General features: G+C 40.0%; 1 protein-coding gene across 3 annotated transcripts in view; it reads left to right on the top strand.

Annotated features, from left to right (window-relative positions):
* The window catches only part of KAT7 (lysine acetyltransferase 7), a 34,776-nt gene extending 9,605 nt beyond the window's left edge, over nt 1-25,171 (top strand). For 2 of the 3 annotated variants that reach the window (NM_001076818.1, XM_005220529.2), the window contains 11 exons: nt 3,554-3,636; nt 6,517-6,606; nt 8,047-8,145; nt 10,282-10,392; nt 12,069-12,260; nt 17,619-17,708; nt 17,923-18,063; nt 19,083-19,176; nt 21,878-22,024; nt 22,620-22,726; nt 23,506-25,171. In NM_001076818.1, the coding sequence (NP_001070286.1) occupies nt 3,554-3,636; nt 6,517-6,606; nt 8,047-8,145; nt 10,282-10,392; nt 12,069-12,260; nt 17,619-17,708; nt 17,923-18,063; nt 19,083-19,176; nt 21,878-22,024; nt 22,620-22,726; nt 23,506-23,607 (1,256 nt within the window). In that variant the 3' untranslated portion in view covers nt 23,608-25,171. The remainder of the gene's footprint in view (nt 1-3,553; nt 3,637-6,516; nt 6,607-8,046; nt 8,146-10,281; nt 10,393-12,068; nt 12,261-17,618; nt 17,709-17,922; nt 18,064-19,082; nt 19,177-21,877; nt 22,025-22,619; nt 22,727-23,505) is intronic. The other variant, XM_005220530.5, reaches the window with a different exon arrangement.
* The last annotated feature ends 270 nt before the right edge of the window (nt 25,172-25,441 follow it).

Here is a 25,441-nt window from a genome sequence, read left to right as displayed (position 1 = left end):
TCCCTAGTATTTAATTACCAGCAGTTTCTTAGGTAATTTCAACCCATCAAATGCATAACTAGAGCAGAGTTCCCCTGGATGCTGTACCAGTTGTTACTTGAGGTAGTTGTTTCAGGCCTAAGTCAATTTCCTTGAGATAAATAATGAAAAACTAAGAATAGACGGTATTATACAAATACTAATGCAAGAGATAGCTAATATACTTTAAGAGGATCTCCTTGCCACACAGCAAGAGAAGGAATTTTCAACTCTGCTTGTTGCTGTCCATGCATCCTTAAATTGTTCCATTTATTTTATGTACCGTTTAACCGGTCATTCAGTGCTTACTGAATGTTTTCCTGTTCCAGGCACTGTTTTAAATTCTGGGGGTGGAGTTGTGAACATGTCAAATTCCCTACCTCTTGTAGCTTGTGGTCTAACTGGGGAAGACAAACAGATGTATAACACATAATCCGCTAGAGATGTGTGCTGTGAGGGTAGGATACTGCACCTGCACACGAGCGTGCCGTGTAGGGACAGCCACTCTGATACGCTGATACGTGAGCAGAAACCTGAAATAAGTGAGAGAGTGAGCCATTTGAGTCTGTGGGAGAGAAGCATTAAGGGCAGAGGGCACAGCAAGTGGACAGGGTCTGGGGCAGGAGAGTGCCTAGCCACCTTGAGTAATGCTTTAGGGGCCAGTGTGCCTGGGCATATAGACCAGAATGGGGAGGAGGAGATGAGGTTAGAGTAGGGGTCTGATTTAAGTGTTATTTATGCCCTGAACTCAGTACTCTGAATGTGGTAGACCAGAGGGTAAATATAAATCTTTTGCATCATAGGGAAGTTTACTTTGACTTTTGGTTTTAATGTCTGGCAAAGCTTGAAAAGTATGAACTTGAGCTTCTGCAATGATTCTTGATCCTGTTCCACTCCTCGTCTTAGCCAAAACAATGTCATTAGGTTTGAGGGTGGGGTGTGTTTTTTTTGGGTTTGTTTTTTTTTTGGTAATTTTGGTATGAAAGTATGATGTGCTTGTGAAAAATTAAAACCCTTTAGGAGGGCTTGATTGCTAAGTAAAAGTTCTCCTTTATTCATATCCCCAGAATATGTCCTAGATATAAAAACTGCTATTGGTAGTTGTGTATGAATACTTCTAGTAAGTTCCTATACATACATAACACATGTATATGCGCACATATATTTCTTTCTCTGTTGTTATTTATAAAAAGGAATATAAACAATGGTTGGTTTGACATCTTAGATATTTTACATTGTTGGCACTCAGCGGTCCCTCTTGTTTAAAGGATATAGAGAATTCCATTATATTTGAAAGTTCAGAAATTACTTGAATTGCCCTGTATTGATTGATATTTATATTGTTTCTCCTTTTTTAGCTTTTAAAAGCTATTTAGAACAGGACTCTAATTGATAGCCTTGTATGTATATATATTTTAGTGTCTTTCTAGAAATCTACTGGATGAATTCATAGCAGTGGAATTTGCTAGGTTAATAGAACAGCTATCATTTATAATCTTTTAATACAGGCAGATTGGTTTTAGTTGACATATTATAAAATAAAACAAACTTGAATAATTTATTTAGAAGTTACAGATAGATGCATAATATCTAAAAGGCTTGCTAGAGCCATGATACTTTACATTTTGTACATAGGTTTTGATCACTGAGGGTAGTTTTTGGTGTCTAAGATAAATGTGTGGATCTCTAAGATTGCATTTTTAATAATATGTGCTGTGCTGTGCTAAGTTGCTTCAGTTGTGTCCAACTCTGTGATCCTATGGATGGTAGATTGCCAGGCCCCTCTGTCCATGGGATTCTCCAGGCAAGAATACTGGAGTGTGTTGCCGTTTCCTTCTGCAGGAGATCTTCCTGACCTAGAGATTGAACCCATGTCTCTCTTATATCTCCTAGATTGGCAGGCAGGATTTTTAATAATATAGTCTTGGAGAAATGGCAGCCTGCATATTATTATATTAACTCTTGTTCTTGGGTATGTGTGCTCAGTCATGTCCAACTCTTTGTGACCTCTTGGACTGTAACCTGCCAGGCTCCTCTGTCTATGGGATTTCCAAGCAAGAGTATTGGAGTAGGTTGCCATGTCCTCCTCCAGGAAATCTTCCTGACCTGGGGATCAAACCCACGTCTCTTACATCTCCTGCATTGGCAGGAGGGTTCTTTGCCACTAGTGCCACCTGTAAAGCCCTGTATTAATTTTCCTCTCCTGCAATACTTGCACTGTTTTTACCCTTTATTTGTTTATTTATATATTTTTTGGCCGCTCTGCCCAGCTTGTGGGATTTTAGTTCCTCAACCAGGGATCAAATCTGGGCCCTCGGCAGTGAATGCAGAGTCCTAACCACTGGACCACCAAGGAATTCTGTGTTGCTGCTGCTGCTGCTAAGTCACTTCAGTCGTGTCTGACTGTGCGACCCCATAGACGGCAGCCCACCAGGCTCCCCCGTCCCTGGGATTTTCCAGGCAAGAGCACTGGAGTGGGTTGCCATTTTCTTCTCCAAAGCATGAAAGTGAAAAGGGAAAGTGAAGTCACTCAGTCGTGTCCAACTCTTTTGCTACCCTTTAAAGCTTACTCTCTAAATCTTGTGTAATTTTTAAATCTCTTTTAAATGTCTCCTTTACTACAAATTAAATGTCTTTTTTCCATGAAAGAAAGAATTTTGTAGATTTGCAGCTTAACTTAGCTAATTTATTTCATTAGCATTGTCTCACCATCTGTCTCAGTCTTAGATGTTTGATGAACGTTTTGATTGAAGAGACATATAAAAATGAAATAATCAATTACCTGTGTATTTTCACAAACCATGTGAAAAACAGAAAAATAAATACCCCTTTAGATAAAAAAGAGCTTTCTGTATTGTCTTTTCTAGTATTTTTCCTTCTTTCCCTTGCACAAACTACCTGTTTAAAAGTTTGATTATGTATTTTAAAAACGAAGTAGTAATAATTTAAAAGTTTGATTATAAAAGAAGCCTAAATCTTTAAACAAAATCAGCCACCCCTCCACAAAAATGAATATATTTAATCTGGTCCAAAATTACCAAAGTATATTTCCTCATACGTTAGAAAAGACCACTTCCATCTCCATCTTCTTTTGATTATTGTAAGAAGTTCAATTTAGATTGGATAACATTGCACAATAGAAACCACACTTATTAAATATATGACTTGATCAATTTAGCATAGGAAAGTTAAGTTCTACCGAAAGAAAATATTCTTGCTTATAACTTTGTGCCTTTTAAGTAAATTTATGGGTTTCTGACATTTTGGAATTTGAGAACTACGTGATCAGAAAAGAAGGAACTACAATTTATATTGAATATATGCAAATATGTTCAGAGATGGTTAGGTCCAACCTGTAGAAGAAAATAATTTATTGTGGGTGCAAGTTATGACCCTTGCCTTTGATGGATTTAATCTGTAATCAGACATATACTTGATAAAAATGGTATCGTAAAAAGGTTTATTTTAGTGAAAACTATTACTTTCCAAGCTTAGATCTTTCATCTTGAGGTTAAGTTTTTTCTTCTTTTAACAGGACACCTTACAGGAAAACACGAGAGACATTTCTCCATATCAGGATGCCCTCTCTATCATAATCTCTCAGCTGATGAATGCAAGGTAATTATATATTGTCGTTTATTCACCGTATACTTATTGAGTGCTTACCGTTTGCCAGGCACTTGGCTAAACAAGGGGGATACAGTGTGAACAAGATGGGCAGGGTCCTTGTTCTTACATACTAGTGGAGGAAACGTTATGAAACAGCTGTGTTTAAAGAAAGGAAAACAGACTAATAAAAGGATTATTGTCTGTAAGGAGTGCTTTGAGAGAAATTAACAAAGGGATTATCTATGAAATATTTGGAACGTCACCCTCTAATTGCATCAATATTTTCTGTTGAAAATTTTCTTCAAAGATTGCTAGGGACCTTTTCCACTAAGGAATAATTTGCATAAATATGTGGTCTCAGTATTTATGCATTAGTTTCTCTTACAAATATATGAAGGTATTTTACTTTTTAAAGGTTTTTCTAAATTCTCTTCCTCTATGTCTACTTCTATGGAATACTTCTCCTTTTTGTTACTCTCAATCATACCTACTCTTGGCTAATTCTTGTCTTACAATCTTGAAAAATACAGTTCTAAATAACTTTTGGAATTTGAAATAATGGATTTAAGAGTAGAACCTAAGACCCTATTTTGTATGTGTCTGTCTGGATTGTTGCTACCAAGGAGAAACCAAAAAACGAATTATGGACAAACCTAAGTTGAAAATGTTATTAATTAAACGCATTGCTCAGGTAGTATTTGGATAGGGTATCCAGGTTGGTTAGACCAAAGTATTAATTGTTGCTTTTGTGGTGATTATTTTGCTAACAAGGCCAGTATGACAGGTTTGTTCCTGTCTGGGCCAGATTCCTCCTGAGAAAAATGAGATTCCCTAGTTAACGTTAATCCTCCCTGATTCAGGAATGTGTTCTCTTATTTACAAGTGGACCACAGGAGAGAAAGCTTTTTTATGTGTTGTGTTTAGTCTTTCAGTAAAGCAGTACACTCTCGGTACTTGACGTGAATTTTGAGTATGTGGACCCTTACCCTTGTTTTCCTTCATCTCAACTTTCTCTCATAAGCAAGGCAGTTTATTCTGCTGACTGTAGAAGTGGTAGGTCTTGCCATTATCTTCATGTTAGTATGAGACCAGATCAAAACAGAAATAGCTCTTCCGTCTTCTCCTTCAGAAGCTGACAAGGCATTAGGTGCTTCTTTCTCTGAAAATAACTGTGATCCCTGTTTTTTGGGGGGAGTTGTCTGTTACTACTTGTCTTTAAATGTAATAATCTAATACTATGGATGGTTTTACATAAAAGTCTTCCTAAGGTATAAAATTGTTGGATGATAGAGAAAGACAATTTCCAGTTTGGGGAAGAAAATTTTGGAAAGAGAAACATATTTCTTGAACTTTACTCTTTTGTGGTCTCTGTTACAAAGGGAATCAGACTCAGGATAATCCATCTTTACTACTGGACCGTGTGGTTAGAGGATCAGGAGTATTTCTGAAAGATGCATATTTTATTACATTTAGAATCTCAAATGGAAACATTAGACTAATTCCTCACATTTATTAAAAGCCCCAGAGTTTTTAAAATACTTGGCATGCACAGAATTACTCTGACTTTTCCGATAAATGATTGCAATCAGCAATATTACCATTTTTATTCAATCAAAAGACCGTATTCAGTGAGTGTACATTTTCATGGGGAGAGGTATAATCAACATAGAAAATTAGTATGAATTTTATTTAGTGGTAAACGTTGTGAGAAACAAAAAGACTAAACTGAGAGTGACTGTTTTGGAGGTGACAAGGTGGCACTGCTTTTGCTTGGGCTGTGAAGAAAGACATTTTATCTGAGCCGTGGGTGATGGCAAAGAGGCAGTTGTGTCTAGATGCTGAGTAGAAGGATGGATAAACTCAAAGGCTGTGAGGTGGGGAAAAAATGGTTGGGTTTGAAGGATGGAAAGTAGGCTAGTGAGGCTGAAATGTGATAGGAAATGAAGAAGTAGGATCCAGATCATGAAGGGCCTGTAGGCCTTGGCAAAAGGAGTATGCTTTTGTTCTGACAGCCATGAGAAGCATTCAGAGGGCTTTAGCAAAATACTAAAACACTTTTGAAAAATCACAGCTTGCTGGTATGTGGAGAATGAACTGGAGGGGGAAAGAGTTGACACAGGGTAGACTTGTGGGAAGGCTACTCTGAGGTTCAGGCAGTAGATGGTGGCTTGGACTGTTGGCAGTGGAGATGGTCAGAATTGGCTGAACTTGGGATGTGTTTTGGAGAGGGGCAGCCTGATAGACTTGCTGATGAATATCATGTGAAGTGGGAAAGAGAAGAATCAAACATCATTGATGTTCAAGTTTTTGACCTGATCGGTTGTTTAAAAAGTGCTACTATTTATTGCTATAGAGGAGTTTGGGGGTGGAGCAGATTTGTGGGAGAGTGTTAGTCGACCTGTTTTGACCATGTTGAGTTTTAGTGTTGATGTGAAATAGGGAGTTGGATATGAGTCCTCACTGCCCAGTAGATGAATCTGAGACTGTTGGTAATTGAAGGTGATTTATCTAAGGTCATAAATGCAGTTAGGTTTCCCTTTAGACTTGAAGTATCTAACCTTTTCTTTGTACTTCTTTACTCTGTTCTTGCACTTCCTCACACTTAGCATTGCACAGTGGAAAGAGGCTCAGAGTCATCAGACTTAGTTAAAATCCTAGCTTTACCACCATCCAGCTGTAATTATGTCACTTTGTGATTCTCAGATAATGGCTGAGAAAACAGAATATGAAGCTTGCCTTATCTGTTTCTTATACAGATTGTGCTAACGTGAAGACCCTTTGAAAGTGAAAGTACAGTGTAAATTCAAGGGATTACTGCTGTATTCTTACACTTTAAGTGAACATAGTTTTAGAAGCAGGTGGATTGATTGACGTTGTTGATGGTTGCAGGTGAGAGCACAGAGCCGGGATAAGCAGATAGAAGAAAGGATGCTGTCCCACAGGCAAGATGACAACAACAGGCATGCAACCAGGCACCAGGTACGGGCCTTGTTAACGCTCCGGCCGTTCACAGTTGAGAGCCGAGTCTTGGATTCTCTCTGCCCCATAACCATTGTAGCTATGTCCACTCCTCTTGTTTCCTGTGCTGCGTCTTCATAAGTGGTCTTCAGTCATAAACTTAGAAACAGTGCTTTTTCCAAATAGTAAATTTTCTAGAAACAAAACTTCTACCTCATAAATGAAGGAATCATGCTACTTGTGATAATAATAGGTAATCTTGATTATTTGCAAGATTATATTCTCTGCTCTATATCCTCATTTTCATCCACTTTCTAACCCATTATAATTTACTTTCAGGCCCCTCTCTGCTGGTATGTTTCCAATGGCACCAGTGACTTTTTCTTAGCATTGACGCTTGTTGATTATGTCATTTTTCTTCTACTTTTCTTTGCTGTTGGATTCCAAGATGCTGCTTTGCTCTAATCTTCTTGTCTCTCTGAACATTCATGCACGTTGATTATGCTTAATTCCTTGTCCCCTCCCCTGCCCCCGAATGCCTTTGGTGTTTTCTCTTGCTGTTTTTCGGCCTAGAACTCTATACTTATACCAAGAAGAGATTGTGTTTTTCCTTCAAGGCCTTGTGCAACTCTTAGCTGTTGTCGGAATTCTTCCCAAATCTTGTACCATTAATGAATTTCTTCCTCATGTATTCCTATTTGTAATGTTCTCAGAATGTTAGTTTAGGTTTTGGCACATTTTATATACTCATATCTCATCATATGGATGTCTGTTTTTGTGGTTAGATTATAAGTGGATAGCAGAGGAGGCATGGTGACGGGAAGAAGTTTGACTTTGGAGCCAGACAGGTCTGGATTTGAATACTGCGATTCTGTTACTCTAGCTGCGTGGTCTTAGGCAGGTCAGCTAACTTCCCTCAATTTTATTTCCTTGAATAATATCTACCTGGCAGTGTAGTCAGCTAAATTATGCATGTAAAGTACCATAAGTACCTGTCCTCAGTGCTTGGCAGGTAATAAGCACTCAGTAAGAGGTGGCTACACTTTTCTTCATTGTTTATCTTGGGTTCTATTCTTTCAGTGTTTAAATTTTTATTCATTTTCCGTATCAGTGCTTGGAAAGCAGTAAGCATTCAATAAATGCCTAATGAATTGAAATGATCTTGATTTTATTCCTGTTGTTTCCATCCTTAATCTATATTCCATTTGGATTAATATTAAAGTAAGTACATTTCCTAAACTCATTTTAACTGACAGGGTAGTGGTCTAGGTGATGAGGGAACCCCATTTGGAGTTTAAAAATTAACTGCAGCATTCACAGGGTGGCTGTAATATACTTCACATCCCACCCTGACCATTTTTCCCTCTACCCTTTCTTTGGTGTATGTTACTTTCATTTAGAGACTTAATTACATAATGAGTTTTCTAGCTAGCTTCTCGATTTTCTCCTTTTTCTTTTTAGGCACCATCAGAGAGGCAGTTGCGATATAAGGAAAAGGTTGCTGAACTCAGGAAGAAAAGAAATTCTGGGCTGAGCAAAGAACAAAAAGAGAAATATATGGTGAGGATAAGTTAAATATTTAATAGCATGAACTCTTGCTATCACATTTGATTCCTTTTGGTTGCTAAGATTCTGCTTTTCACATTTGCCATTTAGTATGCTCTGTAACAGGACTCTTTGGCAGTTAGAGTTCACTGTATATATAATTCTCCAACAAGAGTGGAACTGGGCGTCCTCAAAAAACAAATACTGTTAGAATTTAGATTAAGAAAAAATAGAATCTTCTAGTTTATAAACCTCACTTTAGGTTTAAAGGGTTAAATTTTCTTGTTTGAACAAATACGATGTTAACGATAAGGAAGAATATTCAAGCCAAGCATCAGTCCATGTCTTTAAATGAAAGAATAAAATACCTACACGATAAAAGGTTTTAATTGGGTGATATATAGTAAATCTTTTTATAGTTTTTTATTTTTCTAATTTTAAAAATAGTGTACATTTATGACTTCCCTGGTGGTCCAGTGGTTAAGAATCCACCTACCAATGCAGGGTACATGGGTTCAATCCCTGGTCTGGGAAGATCCCATATGCCTTGGAGCAGCTAAGCCATTGCACCGCAACCACTGAGCCTGACTGCTGGAGCCCGTGCTCTGCAGCAGGAGAAGCCAGTGCAGTAAGAGGCCCCGCACCTCAAGGAAGAGTAGCCCCCATTCCCTGCAGCCAGAGGAAGTCCATCCCAGCAGCCAAGACCCAGCTGTAGAATTGGGCTTTCGGGTGAAAATTGTGTGCTTCCCCTCTGTCTTGTTCAGTATTTTTATCTACAGGTTGGGTAGAGATGTAATAATATGATAATACCATTTATTAAGTGCTTATGTGCTAGGCAGGCACTGTGGTTATGTTGCTCCCATAATCTTTGTTACAAAGATGGGTGGTATTTCAGCTGTTGAATAGATGGAAAACTGAGATTTAGATTATGATTTTCCCAGAATCATAAAGGTAGAGAGTGTCTGAATAAAAGCTCCTGAAATTTACCTTACATCTGCTTTCTAGTTTGGGCTGAACCTTCCTGGTAAAAAAGTACTGGATAGGATTTTTTAAAGCTTTTTAAAAAAGTACACAAAACTAGAAGAAATACTTAGAACCCAAGGCTTAGATGACAGAACCCCAAATTAAAAAGATATCCATCAAAGGGGCCCAGATAAGCCAGAAGAAATTTTAATAGGGGTAAAAGTACTGGTGAGTGGTTTCTTCATATGCTAATATATGAGTAAGGTCTACAGCATTCTTCCTGGAATGAGCCTTCTGATCCTCTTAGCCGTTATCTTCTACTATCTTCCGGATCCTCTTCACCTTCTGCTAGGAGGCGGAGTCTAAGAAGGAGTGGGAAGGGCTAGAATTGAAGGTTAAAAGGAAAGTTGCTCCTTTGGATTTTCTTTCTTGTGTATGGATACTTGTGTACTGACTGCTATGGTAAGATTTTATATTATTTATTTAAAACTGGATTATTTTTATGATTCTAGTTTTCAATGACTGTTCCCTCTTTTGTACTTGCTTAATATTTAGTAAAGCATTTCTCAAGGAAGCTAACCTTTTTTCCTGTAGACTTGGACTGGAGTTCTAAAGTGGGAGTATTCCAGTGCCTTTGGTGGATTGTGTTATGGTAGTAGGTGCAGCAATTCAAGGGAAAGAGTTTACAAAAGCCTGCTTAGTCCAGCTGCTCCTTCCTACCTGTAGATTTTATTTTCAGCCTAAAATCTTAGAAATGAAGGCTTAGAGATTCTAGTTTTTATTTGGTTTTGTTTTTAAATGATTATCCAACTAGATCTCAGGATTCTAGAAGTTGGTAGTGCATTTGGGTTTTGTTATATTTTATTTATTTGTTTTGCCATGCACATTTTCAGAGGAAGAAATGGAAGCATAAAATTCTGAAGAATGAAACTCCCTTTAGGGGTGGTTATTAGGACATTTCCTTTCCAGGTTCACTAGAGTGGGTAGTGGGTATCTTCTGGAATTAACCTGTCTGATAGTTTGTTTTGTACTTGATCCCTAGTGCCTAGTATAATGGCTGGCAAATATTAATAGTAGGTACTAAATAAATAGGTATGGTTATTCTTGGCCCTCTGATTGGCATCCGTTGAAATGCAATAGGTTAAGATCTTAGAAGCAGAAAGTATCATGCTCTGGTTATTTTCCTAGGAACACAGGCAGACCTATGGGAACACTCGGGAACCTCTCCTGGAAAACCTGACGAGCGAGTATGACTTGGATCTTTTCCGAAGAGCACAAGCCCGTGCTTCAGAGGATCTGGTGAGTATTAAAACTTCCAAGGTGAGGACCACTTGTGAGGGTCACTTGGAACTGCCAAGGAAAATTAGCACTCAGTTTGCTAGGGATTAAACATAGCTTGCTGCTTGACTCTTTTTCCCTTCCCCCGGCCATCCTTATTTGAGACTTCCTTCCTATTGATATTTAAAATTAATTACCCCTCCTCCCTTCCTTTGTCCCTTAAAGTTTTCCCTCTCCACCTCAACTCCTGGAAGGACCTATTTGGTAGAGGTAGTTATCTGGGTAGAGCAGTAGGTGCCCCTTTGTGTCAGTTGGATAATTTGCAGTTCTGAGAAGCCCTAGACTGGAAGGTACCCCTCTCTGTTGTCCTCTTAACCTAAATAGGAACTCCCCTTTGTGGGATTGCTTCAGCCTTTCATTGCAGCTATAAAAGAATGGGAGAGGAATAATGATCAAGGTTGTTGTCAGATAGTTTAGATATTTAGAATCTTTATGTCCAAAGAAACTTAAAGTTTGTAAAGTGAATTTCATCTTCCTTTTTTTTTTTTTTTTAAATTATAATCGAATATTTTATTTAAGAATTCTGGATTCTGTAGCGGTCCATGGGCTGGTTGGAAAAGAATTTCCAGACATGAGGCAGAATGAGAGGAGAACAGAGTTTCTTAGAGTGGGAGATGTTATTAGAACAGCAGGCTGGCTCAAGGGAGAGCTGACCCCTTTCTTCGGCTAGTTGCCAGTTTTTATACCCTCAAGGCAGAGAAAATTTCAACTGGAAAGGTGACATTAAGTGATTGGTTAGAATGTTTCAGGGTGGGTATTTTACCTAATGCAGGGTAAAGGACCTGGCTGATTTAGATCAGGAGGCTCATGGCAACAGTTGCTACTGACCTTGGTTAATTACAGAAATTTTTGTCCTGTGACCTTGGTATAAGGCTCCATAGAGGAGACTTGTTAAAATTTTGGGAGAGCCAGGGTTTGATCGCTGCCCTTGTTTAGGCTGGGCTACAGCTGCTGGTTTTCTCTATCTTACCCTGGTATTGAACATTTCCTAGGCCAGCTTTTTAGAGCTCTGCCTAATTATTCTTCAGAATTATTTCTGTGACTAACTCATAGCCACTGAGTGGGGACAGGTATTCAAAAATATCTTCTACTTTCTAGCTTTAAATTCCAGAATTAAAGCATCATCCCTGTTTCAAAAGTGTTTTTTAAAGGACCCAAGTTGAGAGCATGGCCAGCATGGGTGCATGTCATGCAGATCCATACAGCTTTCTTTATAAAAGCTTTTGCACATGTATGAAGCGCATTCTCGAGAAGCTTTTGTTTAGTTTTAGAATGTTTGTTAAGGTGTAGGGAGTTTGTGATAAATGGTCTTTTAAAATTCGATTTGTTTCAGACTGATAAAAAGTAAAATTTTACGAAGGACTTGTTCTGATGTTCAAGAGATGAGGCCCAAGTGGGTAGGTAGCAGAGAAAAGCCACTCTCAAGACCTGTGCTCTGGGCGGTGTAGACAGTACATTTTCTCTAGCCTTCCTGGTGACCCATGCCCCCATAGTCCTCTTCATCGCAAGTTTCTCATGAGCTAGAAGCCAGATATTATTTTTTTCATAGCCAGTTGTGGTGGCATGCACACAGCTTACAACAATAGAAATGATTAATTCTTATCCTCCTTTAACTTGATTTCTTCTCTGCAATACAGGAGAAGTTAAGGCTGCAAGGCCAAATCACAGAGGGGAGCAACATGATTAAAACAATTGCTTTTGGTCGCTATGAGCTTGATACTTGGTACCATTCTCCATATCCTGAAGAATATGCACGACTGGGACGTCTTTACATGTGTGAATTCTGTTTAAAATACATGAAGAGCCAAACAATACTCCGCCGACACATGGTAAGTTGTCCGAAGGTCCATGACCACGGTGGCGATAAGCTCTAGGATGTCTAGATCGTTGTTTTCCAGTTGCTCAGTCGTGTCCAGTGCTTTTCCACCCCATGGACAGCAGCACTCCAGGTTTGCCTCAAAGCTTCCCTTTTGCTCAAGCTCAAGTCCATTGAGTCAGTGGTGCCGTCTAACCATCTCATCCTCTGTCGTCCCTTTCTCCTCCTGCCTTCAATCTTTCCCAGCATCAAAGTCTTTTCCAGTGAGTTGGCTCTTCACATCAGGTGGCCAAAGTATTGGAGCCTCCACTTCATCATCAGTCTTTCCAATGAATATTCAGGACTGATTTCTTTTAGGATTGATTGATCTCCTTGCTGTCCAAGGGACTCCCAAGAGTCTTCTCCAGCACCACAGTTCAAGAGCATCAATTCTTCAGCACTTAGCTTTTTTATTTTCCCCTCTCACATCTGTACATGACTGCTGGAAAAACCATAGCTTTGACTATACAGAACCAGTCTGTTGTTCTGTGTCTGGTCTAACTGTTGTTTCTTGATCTGTGTACAGATTTCTCAGGAGGCGTAAGGTAAGGTGGTCTGCTATTCTCATCTCTCTAAGAATTTTCCAGTTTGTTGTGATCTACACAGTCAAAGGCTTTAGTATAGTCAATGAAGCAGAAGTAGATGTTTTTCTGGAATTCTCTTGCTTTTTCTATGATCCGAGGGATGTTGGCAGTTTGATCTCTGCTTCCTCAGCCTTTTCTAAATCCAGTTTGTATAAATCTAGAAGTTCTCAGTTCACATACTGTTGAAGCCTAACTTGAAGAATTTTGAGCATTATTTTACTAGTAGATGAAATGAGTGCAAATGTGTGATAGTTTGCACATTCTCTGGCATTGCCTTTCTTTGGGATTGGAATGAAAACTGACATTTTCCAGTCCTGTGGCTAGTGCTGAGTTTTCCAAATTCACTGACACATTGGGTGCAGCACTTTAACAGCATCATCATTTAGGATTTGAAATAGCTCAGCTGGAGTTCTGTCACCTCCACTACTTCCTGACTCCAGGATGTCTGGCTCCAGGTGAGTGATCACACCATTGTGGCTATATGGGTCATTAAGATCTTTTTAGTATAGTTCTGTTTATTCTTGCCATCTCTTCTTGATATCTTCTTCTGTTAGGTCCATACTGTTTCTGTCCTTTTTTATGCCCATCTTTGCATGAAATGTTCCCTTGGTATCTCTGATTTTCTTAAAGAGATCTCTAGGCTTTCCCATTCTATTGTTTTCCTTTATTTCTTTGCAGTGATTACTTTAGGAAGGCTTTCTTACCTCTCCTTGCTATTCTCTGGAACTCTTTATTCAGATGGATATATCTTTCCTTTTCTCCTTTGCTTTTCTCTTCTCTTCTTTTCTCAGCTATTTGTAAGCCCTCCTCAGACAACCACTTTGCCTTTTTGCATTTCTTTTTCTTCGGGATGGTTTTGATCACTGCCTCCTGTACAGTGTCACGAACCTCCGTCCATGGTTCTTCATCAGATCTAATCCATTATATCTGTTTGTCACTTCCACTATATAATTATAAGGGCTTTGATTTAGGTCATACCTGAGTGACCTAGTGGTTTTCCCTGCTTTCTTCGAGTCTGAATTTTGCAATAAGGAGTTCATGATCTGAGCTACAGTCAGCTCCCGGTCTTGTTTTTTGCTGGACTGTATAGAGCTGCTCCATCTTTGGCTGCAAAGAATATAATCAGTTTGGTTTTGGTGATGACCATCTGGTGATGTCCATGTATAGAGTCATCTCTTGTATTGTTGGAAGAGAGTGTTTGCTATGACCAGTGCATTCTCTTAGCAAAACTCTGTAAGCCTTTACCCTGCTTCATTTTGTACTCCCAAGGCCAAACTTGCCTGTACTCTAGGTATCTCTTGACTTCTTACTTTTGCATTCCAGTGCTTGATGATAAAAAAAGATCTTGTAGGTCTTCATAAAACTGTTCAACTTCAGCTTCTTTGGCATTAGTGGTTGGGGCATAGACTTGGATTACTGTGATATTGAATGGTTTGCCTTGGAAACGAACAGAGATCGATCATTCTGTCGTTTTTGAGATTGCACCCAGGTACTGCATTTTGGACTCTGTTGTTGACTATGAGGGCTATTCCACTTCTTGTGAGGGATTCTTGCCCACAGTAGTAGGTATAATGGTCATCAATTAAATTCCCCGATTCCGGTCCTTTTTGGTTTACTTATTGATTTCCTGAGATGTTGATGCTCACTCTTGCCATCTCCTGTTTGACTGCTTCCAATTTACCTTTACCTTGATTCATGGACCTAACATTCCAGGTTCCTATGCAGTACTGTTCTTTGTAGCGTCGGACTTCACTTTTACCACCAGACACATCTACAACTGGGTGGTGTTTCCACTTTGGCTCAGCCTCTTCATTCCTTCTGGAGCTATTTTGTTGCTCTTCTCCAGTAGCATATTAGACACTTACTGGCCTGGGGATTCTAGATTTTGACATCTTTCTAAATACCTCTCAGTGGTCCACAGAAATGGAATGAAGGCACAGGAAATTGAAAGCCGCATATTAGAGTCGGAGTATACAGCCTTTGGCAAGGTTGGTGCTGGGTGGCTCTGAAACACATGCTGTCATTTTCATCTCCCTGTCTTTTTCTTGCTGCCTGCTCTTCTCTGTTCCTGGGGTATGAATTACCTCTGCCCACAGTTTTTCTGACTCAAAGTGGATAAAAACAGATGGACTTCACTACACAGAACTGAGACAATGTGATTCACCTTTGTATCTCTAGCAACTAGCCTTGGCAATAAATGCCCCATAAATGTGTGTTGAAGGAACTCTTGCTTAAGAAAGACAAATTATGAAATTAACAGAATAGGTCCTTGGGTCAGCCTTTCCCATGAGTTGTTTAATGTTTGCTGGTTTCTGAACAGCCTTCTTGTTAAAATAGGAATAAACAATTGAATCATTTTATTTATTTTTTTTTACAAATGTATTCCTTATTTTATAGTTTTAAGCCATTTTTCTTCTCCTAATTGTGGAATGAAAAGTCTTGTCTTGAATTTCTGCCGTGGAGCAGGGGTGGAGATTGGTCTGTAAGACGAGGAAACCTCTGTTTTTTCTTATTTCCATAGTCACAAGTGATTGTGGCTGAATCTATAGCCCAGCATTCCTATAGTTTCTGTCATAGTATTTGTCTCAGTTTGGTGCTAAAACTGCTTTTTTGTGTTCCCAGCTCTGGAGTACACTCTGGCCCAGAACCACCATTGCCAATTAAGACTGCAGTCTAAAGACTGCCCTTTAGACTGCAGCACAGTAGGCTCCCACTAGACTGGGTAGGGAAGAATGCTGGGAGTAGGGGCAGGTGGGTGATAAGTGAGGACTGGGCTTCATGATTGTAGACCATGAAGATAAGCTAATTCAGAGTTTGCTATGTGAAAGACTGGTATTTTTATTGATGTGAACTGCTTACCGTTTCTTTTTTCTTTCTGTTTATTTAGTGGTACTAACTAATGAAGTAGCCAAAAGGCAAGAAATAGTAGGGAGAGAAAACAAAGGGCCTATATATAGTCTGAGGATCAAGTAAACAGTCTGAATATTTGATAATAGCTACTGTATTATATAAGTTATAAAAATCAAATTTCACGGAATAGAAAACCTATTTTAATTCATACCTCCGAAGACTCTTGTTGCTTTAGGCATAATCACAGAAATGGGCTTTCTTGGCCTATTTGGCCAACAGTTTGGCTTCTGTTTCTGAACAGATAATGGTGTTAGTTTGTTCACTGTTGGGAAGAGCCAACATGAGTAAAGGGGTGGAGACAGGAGCAAATCACAGGTGGAGCTCTCATTACTGAATGAATATGTGGACTTATATGTGACAAATTGGGGCATGCTTTTTTTTAATGACTATTTTATTTTTGACTCTGCTGGGTCTTCATTGTGGTGGTTTCTCATTGCAGAGCAGGGCTCTAGGCACATAGTCTTTAGTAGTTGCGGTGCCTGCGCTCTATCTAGAGTGCTGGCTCAGTAGTTTCGGCATGTGGGCTTAGTTGCCACGCAGCATGTGGGTCTCCTGCATTGGCAGGTGGATTGTTAACCCCTGGACCACCATGGATGCCCTTATGACTCTTTATTGACTAAAAGAGTCAGAATATAAATTCATAAAAAATATTCATGTATATGCTTTTTTTTGTTGTTTAGTCACTCAGTCGTGTCCGACCCTGTGACTGCATGGACTGAAGCACACCAGGCTTCCCTGACCATCACACTTTCCCAGAGTTTGCTAAAACTCATGTCCATTGAGTTGGTGATGCCATCCAACCATCTCATCCTCTGTTGTCCTCTTCTCCTGCCCTCACTCTTTGCCAGCATCTTTTCCAGTGAGTCAGCTCTTTGCATCAGGTGGCCAGAGTATTGGAGTTTCAGCACCAGTCCTTCCAACTAATATTCAGGATTGATTTCTTTTAGCGTTGATTGGTTTGATCTCCTTGCTGTCCAAGGGACTCTCAAGAGTCCTCTCCAGCACCACAGTTTGAAACCATCAGTTCTTCAGCGTGCAGGCTTCTTTATGGTCCAACTCTCACAACTGTACATGACTATTGGAAAAGACATATGCTTTTTAATGATATTTTTTAAAGTATTTACATAAAACCTTTCAAAAAGTCACCTATTTACAGTAGTGGCTTCCCTGCATTAAATCTGTGAGCACTTGCAGGTGAGGAAAGGGGTACCTTGTGCCCTCTTGTGGCCAAGTTGTTGTCTCCCCACCCCCCACCCCAGCCCTGTCTTCCTGTTGCTCAACCAGGCTTCCTTGCCTATTTTTCTAAAGCCGCAGAAGGACATGTCCTATTTCAGTATAGTACAACAAAGGGAACATTTGGAGACGGGGCATGGTTTGTATCACTGGGTCTGTTTTCTAATCTGAAAAGAAGACCATAATGGTTTAGGTGGTAATGAGAAGTTACTGGTAAAGGTGAGAGTACCTTTACTTAGCAACTCTTAAGCTGCTGGAAATAAGCTGCTTAAGAATTTCCTGTTGGCACAAGCCATTTTATAATAAGCCTGGGTATTTTTTATTTATCTTACTCTTACATAGTAGAAGATCTAATCTCCTAGGTTGGAGCAGCGCCAGAAAATAATCCAGAAAACTTGTTCCAAACTACTATAAAAATCCAGAAATATATTGCAGTGAATTTAGAAGTCTTTGTTTCACTAAAAGAAGAAAATCCATTTTGCTGTCAGTTTGTCAGACTGTCCATCTCAGCTAACCCAGTTCAACCTGTGGTTCCTTTTCCCTTTTGAGCAGCAAGTCTTACTGGGAAGGATTGTTTGCCTGATGTGAATTCCATTCTCTTACAGGCTAAGTGTGTGTGGAAACACCCACCTGGTGATGAGATATATCGCAAAGGTTCAATCTCTGTATTTGAAGTGGATGGCAAGAAAAACAAGGTAAAAATGGTGATATCAGAAGAAGGGATGGAAATGTACTTTCACCAGTTTTAGAAATTTATCTCCAGCTTGTAAAGAAGATAGAACTTTTCTATTGGCCAAAATACAGTTTCTGCTTCATTAACAATAATGGCGTGATCTTTAATTTTAGGCCTTTATCTGATAAGTATAAGAATCACATGCTGACACATAAATGCTGTTTCTTTACTTCCAGATCTACTGCCAAAACCTGTGCCTGTTGGCCAAGCTTTTTCTGGACCACAAGACATTATATTATGATGTGGAACCCTTCCTGTTCTATGTTATGACAGAAGCAGACAGCACTGGTTGTCACCTGATTGGATATTTTTCCAAGGTCAGCGGGATCTGGAGATTAAGAAGCTGATGACCAGAGCAGGATAGTTGATGTTGGCATATGAAGCCTCAAATCACTGACAGAAAGAGGCGGTTCCCTGGGCATTGATGATTGCCCTTCTCTTAAAGGGTGGCAGGGGGTGGGGTGGACATCCACGTATCAAAGATTATTTAATGAAAATGTGCAGTCTTTATGAAAAGCTTTTGGTTTATTCATTTCTGGACTTGTGGGTTGAAGCTGCCCATTAGTTGCTGGCCAGCACCCGGCCTCCTAACCCACAAGCCCACATCTTGCCATCCAAGCCAGCCAACTCTCCTGGCTTTGCTGTCCTCTGTGTTATTAGCTTAAAACCAGGAAATATGTTCCTTTTGCCTGGTTTTCTAGCTGGGCTCCTTCAGTGATAACACCACTACACCTTTAAAGATTCAAGGCCAGATTTTGCTTATAGCTTTTCAATACAGCAACTTTATTGAAATATAATTTTCACATACCATACAATTCACTCATTTACAGTGTACGATGCCGTGGGTTTTAGTATAGTCACAGAGTTGTGCAGCCACCATGCAGTCACCACTATCAGTTTTTGTTACTCCCAGTTTGAAACACCGTACCCATAAGTAGTCACTCCTCATTTCCACTCATTCTGTTTGCAGGCCCACTGTCTCTGTTTAAGCTTGCATATTCTGGACATTTCACATAAATGGAATCATACAATATGTGATTTAAAGAGTGCTACTCTAGACTGGATTCAGTGTTCTAAACCTTCTTGCCTTGCTCTTTGCCTCTAAAAAAGAATCCTAGAGTCATTGCCCTTAAGGTGAGACTGGAGGTCTCAGCTAGGGAAACCCTGAGATCATCAGCATAAAGGGTGTGGATATACCAGCTATGAGGCCTGACAGCCACTTCCCAGGACTAGTTAGCATATATTTTGCAAGCAGCCTTGCTTGTATCTGGGACTGCTGAGACACCTTTGGTCCCGTATTCTTCTAATCTTCTCATCTGTTTGCTCTTGATTTTAGGAAAAGAATTCATTCCTCAACTACAATGTATCCTGTATCCTTACCATGCCTCAGTACATGAGACAGGGCTATGGCAAGATGCTTATTGATTTCAGTAAGTAAAACAGCCAAGTCCTAAGTTGCACAAGCAGGGACTATTGTATTGTCTTTTTGTCCTATGGTCTGTCTTCACAATTCCTGGCATATAGTGGAATTACACTCATATTAAGTGAGTGAGTAAGTGGAAAAAACCTGAACATTGTCAGTTGGCCTGATACACATTGAACACTCAGATGAATACAGGACCCTGAGTTGGTACCTAATAGTCTGCTGAGATATAGAGGATAGTAAAGTAAGCTCTTTAGTATTATCCTAATGTGAGACTTATGAATAGCACTGCTGCTGCTGCTGCTGCTGCTGCTAAGTCGCTTCAGTCGTGTCCGACTCTGTGCGACCCCATAGACGGCAGCCCACCAGGCTCCCCTGTCCCTGGGATTCTCAAGGCAAGAACACTGGAGTGGATTGCCATTTCCTTCTCCAATGCATAAGAGTGAAAAGTGAAAGTGAAGTCGCTCAGTCGTGTCCGACTCTCAGCGACCCCATGGACTGTAGCCCACCAGGCTCCTCCATCCATGGGATTTTCCAGGCAAGAGTACTGGAGTGGGGTGCCATTGCCTTCTCCGATGAATAGCACATTCATCTGTAAAGCTTCGAATTTGTTTATGGGTGTTAAGTTCAGTTTTGTAAGTTGTTCTCTAAAGGCATTCGTGTACCTGATAGAGGCTTTGGGTCTTATTAATCATGAATGCTGTATTTGGGAATTTGCCTACTCGGTAAAATTTATTTGTAACCCTAAAATCAAAGAACATACACATGGCAGGGAAAAAAAAGTAACCACATGTTTCCAGATGAGGTCAAACAGATACTTATTTGGGCTTTGTTTAAGCTGGTGTCCTTTAGAGCCATGTTGTTCATATTTTTATGCTTTTTGTTGCTATTTTTATCTTTTATTATTATTTTTTTGCCATGCCACATAACTTGTGGGCTCTTAATTCCTCTGACAAGGGATCAAACCCAGGCCCTCAGCAGTGAAAGGGTGGAGTCCCAGCCACTGGAATTCCCTGTTGGTTTTCAGTGGCCCCTGAGCACAGTGCTGAAGTACTGTCTAGTAAGGCTGTGATGTGCCTTCCAGAGAAAATGTGTTTTATAGACAGGTTTTTATTTAGGCATTCGTGATTGTGCTGTTGGCTTTTAGTTCAGTGTTAAGTCAACAGTATGTATTAAATAGGTGTCTTTAAATAAAAATGCATAAAACAAAGTTGGTTATATATTGATTGGTTGATGAAAATGTGACGAGGGGCCCACAGGAACCTAACCCTGTATTTACCCCAAGAGCAATGGTTCAATATAGCTTATTCAGTGTTTGCTGTGACTTTATAGAATATAATTTACTGTAAATAATGAGATTCAGCTGTATTTTATTCCATGTTCACTGTAACATGATGTATTTTGGTCAAATTAGAATTCCTAGAATCAGCTTTTTGATCCTTTTTTTTTTTAAAGCCACCTGGTTAGAGATAAATCAGGAAATGGCCTAATCCACTAATGGAGTTGAGGGGGTTGTGTATCTTTGAATAGGTAACAACTATTTTGTAAACTTTGTGGACATTTTCAAACATACACCAAAGTAGCATAACAGTATAATAAATCCTCCTGTAATGGTCACCATTTTATGGCTAGTCTTGTTTTACCTATAGTCCCACCCTCAGTTATCTTGGCATCTCTAAAAGTATAAGGTCTGTTATACCTAAAAAGCCCTACAAAACAAAAAATTCCTTAATGTCATAAAATATACTATTCAAATGTTCATTATTTTGTGATTTGGTTCTTTAAAAAAAAAAGAAGTTGTTTTTACTCAGATAGAGATAGAACTGTGTAGCTTATAAATCAGTTTTTAGTTTAGAGGTTCCCTGCCCCATCTCTTTCTTTTCTTTGCTATTTATTTAAGTTGGTTAAATAAATAGTAGTTTGAGTTTCCTGAAGTATGAGTTTGCTGACTGCATCCCCCTGGTGTTGAAAGTTAGATGTTTAGCTGTTAAAACTGGAGACTTTGTGAAATTCAGATCATGTCTATTCCCATCTGCTGCCCACTACCAATATTTCATAGGCAGTACTGAGATAATCCATTCCTTTTTTCTTTTAAGAGTTTTTAGGGTTACATAAAAAAAAAATTTTTTTTTTTAAATTATTTTATTTTTGGCTGCATTGGGTCTTTGTTCCTTTGCTTGGGCTTTCCTAGCTTCAGCGAGCCGGGGCTACTCTTTGGTGTGGTGTTCAGACTTCACATTCCGGTGGCTTCTCTTATTACGAAGCACAGGCTCTAGGCACTCAGGCTCAGTAGTTTCGGCTCTTGGGCTCTAGGGTGCAGGCTCCTCAGTTGCGGTGCACAGGCTTAGTTGCTCCGAAGCATGTAGGATCTTCCTGGACCTGGCATTGAACCCGTGTCCCCTGCATTGGCAGGAGGATTCTTGTCCACTGCACCACCAGGCAAGTTCTGAGGTAATAAGTTTCTAGTGCAGGCTTCCACTAGAAGGCTTTTATATTAAATGTCCATTATAAGTAAACGTGAAAACACATTAGTCCCCTTTTGTTTGTACAAAGGCAGTCAACTATACTACAGCTAATACATAGCATTGCGTTAAATGACTGAACCCTGATGGATATTGCCAAGCAGACTCTACTCCTTAAATCTTTATCCATTTTGGTATGCTGTTCTTATTAGGATGAGATACAGTATCTGCATTGTTCTCTGGCAGGTTATTTGCTTTCCAAAGTGGAAGAAAAAGTTGGCTCCCCAGAACGTCCACTCTCAGATCTGGGGCTCATAAGCTATCGCAGTTACTGGAAAGAAGTGCTTCTTCGTTACCTGCATAATTTCCAAGGCAAAGAGATTTCTATCAAAGGTTGGTTTTTTTGCTCTTAGAGAATGTTACCTAAGATGTTTGCTCCTCTGAATATTCTGACTTTTCTGTTTGGCCCTGTTCATGTTTTGTAATCAGCGAAGATAATGCCACATTCTATGTTTCATCTGAATATGAGAGTGGAAGGCTCACTAATGTGGACCACTCACTAAGGTGCCTAAGGATTCCAAAGCATTTGGCCCTAGAGACTGGTTATATGATTTGGTTTCTCAAATTTTAGGTTGCTAACACTTTATTTCACAAAATTCTCAACAAAAGCAAGAAAGAAAAACTTCAAGTTATTTGGCGCACACCGGAACCTCTAACATCCCAGAATATTTATGCGAGAGTGAAGTAATTTAGTTTGTTCTTTGACTTCAATTTCTATAGGAGCCAAAGTGGTTTCCTGCTGTACTGTCCCTCTTTTGTAGTTATTTTAAGTGGTCAAAGGAATACTTTATAAACTTCTGGACAGCTTGGGTCAAGTAGCAAAGATTCCAAACATTTGGAGTCTGTGTAGATTTCCTTCAATGGAAAAGGGTCCTTGGTAGGGGGGTGGGGAGGTCTGCATTTTGAGCAAGTAGCTCTTCTGTTTCAGAAATTAGCCAGGAGACAGCTGTGAATCCTGTGGACATTGTCAGCACTCTGCAAGCCCTTCAGATGCTCAAATATTGGAAAGGAAAACACCTAGTTTTGAAAAGACAGGTAAAGTTTCTGTTAGCCTTTTACTCATTGCTTTATGTCTCTTGAGGCCTAGCAAAGTGGAGCCTTCACACCTTAAAGTGTAACCTTCCCTTTTTAAAGAGTCTGACTCCATGCAGCTTTTCCTTGGTCTCATTGTTAGGCTTGTCTCTGACTGTTCCCTTATCAGAAGCTTTTGGTAAGCTCCTGGCTCACACTTGGATGACACAAGCATCAACAGCTCCAGTTAAGCAGCTTTATGTTGCACTGTTGTACTTCTGTCCTTTGATGATTTTCTTACATCAGAGAAGAGTGCCCATCTGTGGAGGAGAATCTCCATAACCTTCAGGGCCTGCAGAAGTGGTTTTAAATTCCTTTAACAAATGCCATCTCAGCTGATGTCGATTTAAAAAATGTTTTCAGTTGACTTACAACATTTACTCTGGAGGGACCATGGCAACCCACTGTAGTGTTCTTGTCTGGAGAATCCCATGAACAGGGAAGCCTGGAAGGGTTGCACAAAGTCAGGCACAACTGAAGCAACTTAGCATGTGTGCACAACATTTAATAAGGGAAGATGGGTAATGATTTTCAGGTCTTGCTGAGGGCATAATAGGAAGAAATGGATTAGGTAGGAGAACATTAGGTAAATCAAAAGAACTTTTTTTATACCTGTCTCACACCTTAGTATATTATGAAACCTTTGGTGATTTCTTCTTTGCTAACAATCATTTTGGAATCCACATATAAAGATGTTTTAGTTGAATGCATATAATAGTTTTTTTCCCATTGTTTTCTCTCAGGATCTCATTGATGAGTGGATAGCCAAAGAGGCCAAAAGATCCAACTCCAATAAAACCATGGATCCAAGCTGTTTAAAATGGACCCCTCCCAAGGGCACTTAAAGTGACCGGTTACTCCGAGCCAGCGAACCCCAGCAGTAGGAATCCGTACCCTAGGGATCTGTCTGTCATTTCTGTCGCTCTTGTGATTGGCAAGTACAGTATCCTTTGGGAAGGCCATCCCCCTCAGGACTGTCCTGGCTCCGACCTTCGTGTACACTGCAGACGCTGGTTCTGAGGAACTGTTGTTTCGGCCTCAGTGAGGTTGCCTGGATGGGATCTCTATTAGACTTGAGTGCAGATCCCTTGTAGCACTGACCCAAGGTGTTCTGTTTTGGTACTGTACCTGTCCAGTCACTGGTTCTCTCCTCTGGCCCCATGAGGTTGTGTCGTGTCTTCTAAACTTTGTAATAGTGCTTCTTGCCACCTGGTCACCAGACCACCAAGTACGGTTACTGCCACCAGGACCTTTCCAGTTATTCCTTACATGTGTTTTTGGAGGGGCAGGGAAGAGGTGACACTTCTGAGTGTGTGTTGGGAGGGGTCCCTTCCCTTTGGATTTCATCTCACTTTAAGTTATTTCCTCCATTTTTACTGAAAGACCTGTTTTTAATCAGTATCAGGCTGACCAGAGCCAAATACTTCTGAAGACTCTTGCAGGGATTAGTCTTGGTTACAGCATATGCTCTAAATGAGATGGAGAAAAGAATTGAGAGGTGGTGATTCTCTATTTGGATTTGAGTTCACCTGTGAACAGTGGGCAACATCTTGGTGAAAGGGAATGAAATACTACTTTTTGCCTCACGAGAAAGTGCCCAGTAGTAAATGTTTTCTTCTCTTTACTCCCTGCCTCTTTTTACTTTTGCAGGTGCCAAAATAATTTCCAGTTCTCCCTTTCATGTTGCATGATAACCGGTTAATTATATTGCAGAAACCTTTCACCAGTACCGGTCTGATATTGCACACCTAAGTTGCACATAAGTTGCATTGCTTTTGTCTGAACATCCTTGGAGAAGTGATTGAAAATGACTTCCGTATCTCAGCCCATGACTCAGCAAGGCAGAATGGCCACCCCTGCCAAGGTTTGCTTTTCTTTTCAACAGTGCCTCACCCTCCCTCTAAGGACTAAAGTGCTTATGCCCTTCCAAGAACTCCATTTCCTTTTTGGGATTTACCACCACCCCCCATTCTCTGGTCTCCTCTATTTTTGGTGTCGTTTAAGTGAAGGAAGAGATGCTCCCTCTAATTTCTCTAGCCCATTATAACCTGCTATCTTGGGGCAGCTTTTGATGTATGACATGTCACCCTTCCCAACTTGGTCTCCGGCAACACCGCTGTCTTCATGTGGAGCCCTTCCCACAATCCTAACTCTGGTCATTTGTGCCTTTCTCTTGTCATCTTTGTACACTACTTATATTCACTGTGGGTTGGGGGGAGCTAACTTTAAGCATGTTCAGTGGCAGCTCCCTGCCAGTTTCAGTGTCACTGTTAAAATTTACCCAAAAGCAATTTCACTGGGGGTTTTCTTAAGGGGTAAAGGCCTTTTACAGAAGCTAACCCTTCCCCAAATGTGGTAGAATGTGCTGTTCTATATCTACTCTTCAATAAAGCATGTTCTCTGCTGAAATTTGTTTCACCCAGGAACTCTCATTTGAGTGTGAAATGGTGCCGCTGGCCTACCACTAATAAATGCACTTGAGGTTTATTTTCTAAGCAGTAAACTGACTGTTCAGGGACATGATTTGTGGGTGGGGAAAGTTGTTTTTTCCTCTGATGCAGGCTATCTGGCGGGAGTGCTTAACTCTGAGCTTGTCTAGTTGCTGGAGTAAATTCTGTGTGTCACACTCTGGTTCCAGCTAACAGGTATGCGTAGCTGTGAGTAGTTTCTGTTACCCAT

The sequence above is a fragment of the Bos taurus genome, chromosome 19 (assembly GCF_002263795.3).
Source record: "Bos taurus isolate L1 Dominette 01449 registration number 42190680 breed Hereford chromosome 19, ARS-UCD2.0, whole genome shotgun sequence".
Lineage (NCBI taxonomy): Eukaryota > Metazoa > Chordata > Mammalia > Artiodactyla > Bovidae > Bos > Bos taurus.
Note: the sequence above shows the minus strand (reverse complement) of the source record. Positions and strands in the feature narration are given on the sequence as shown.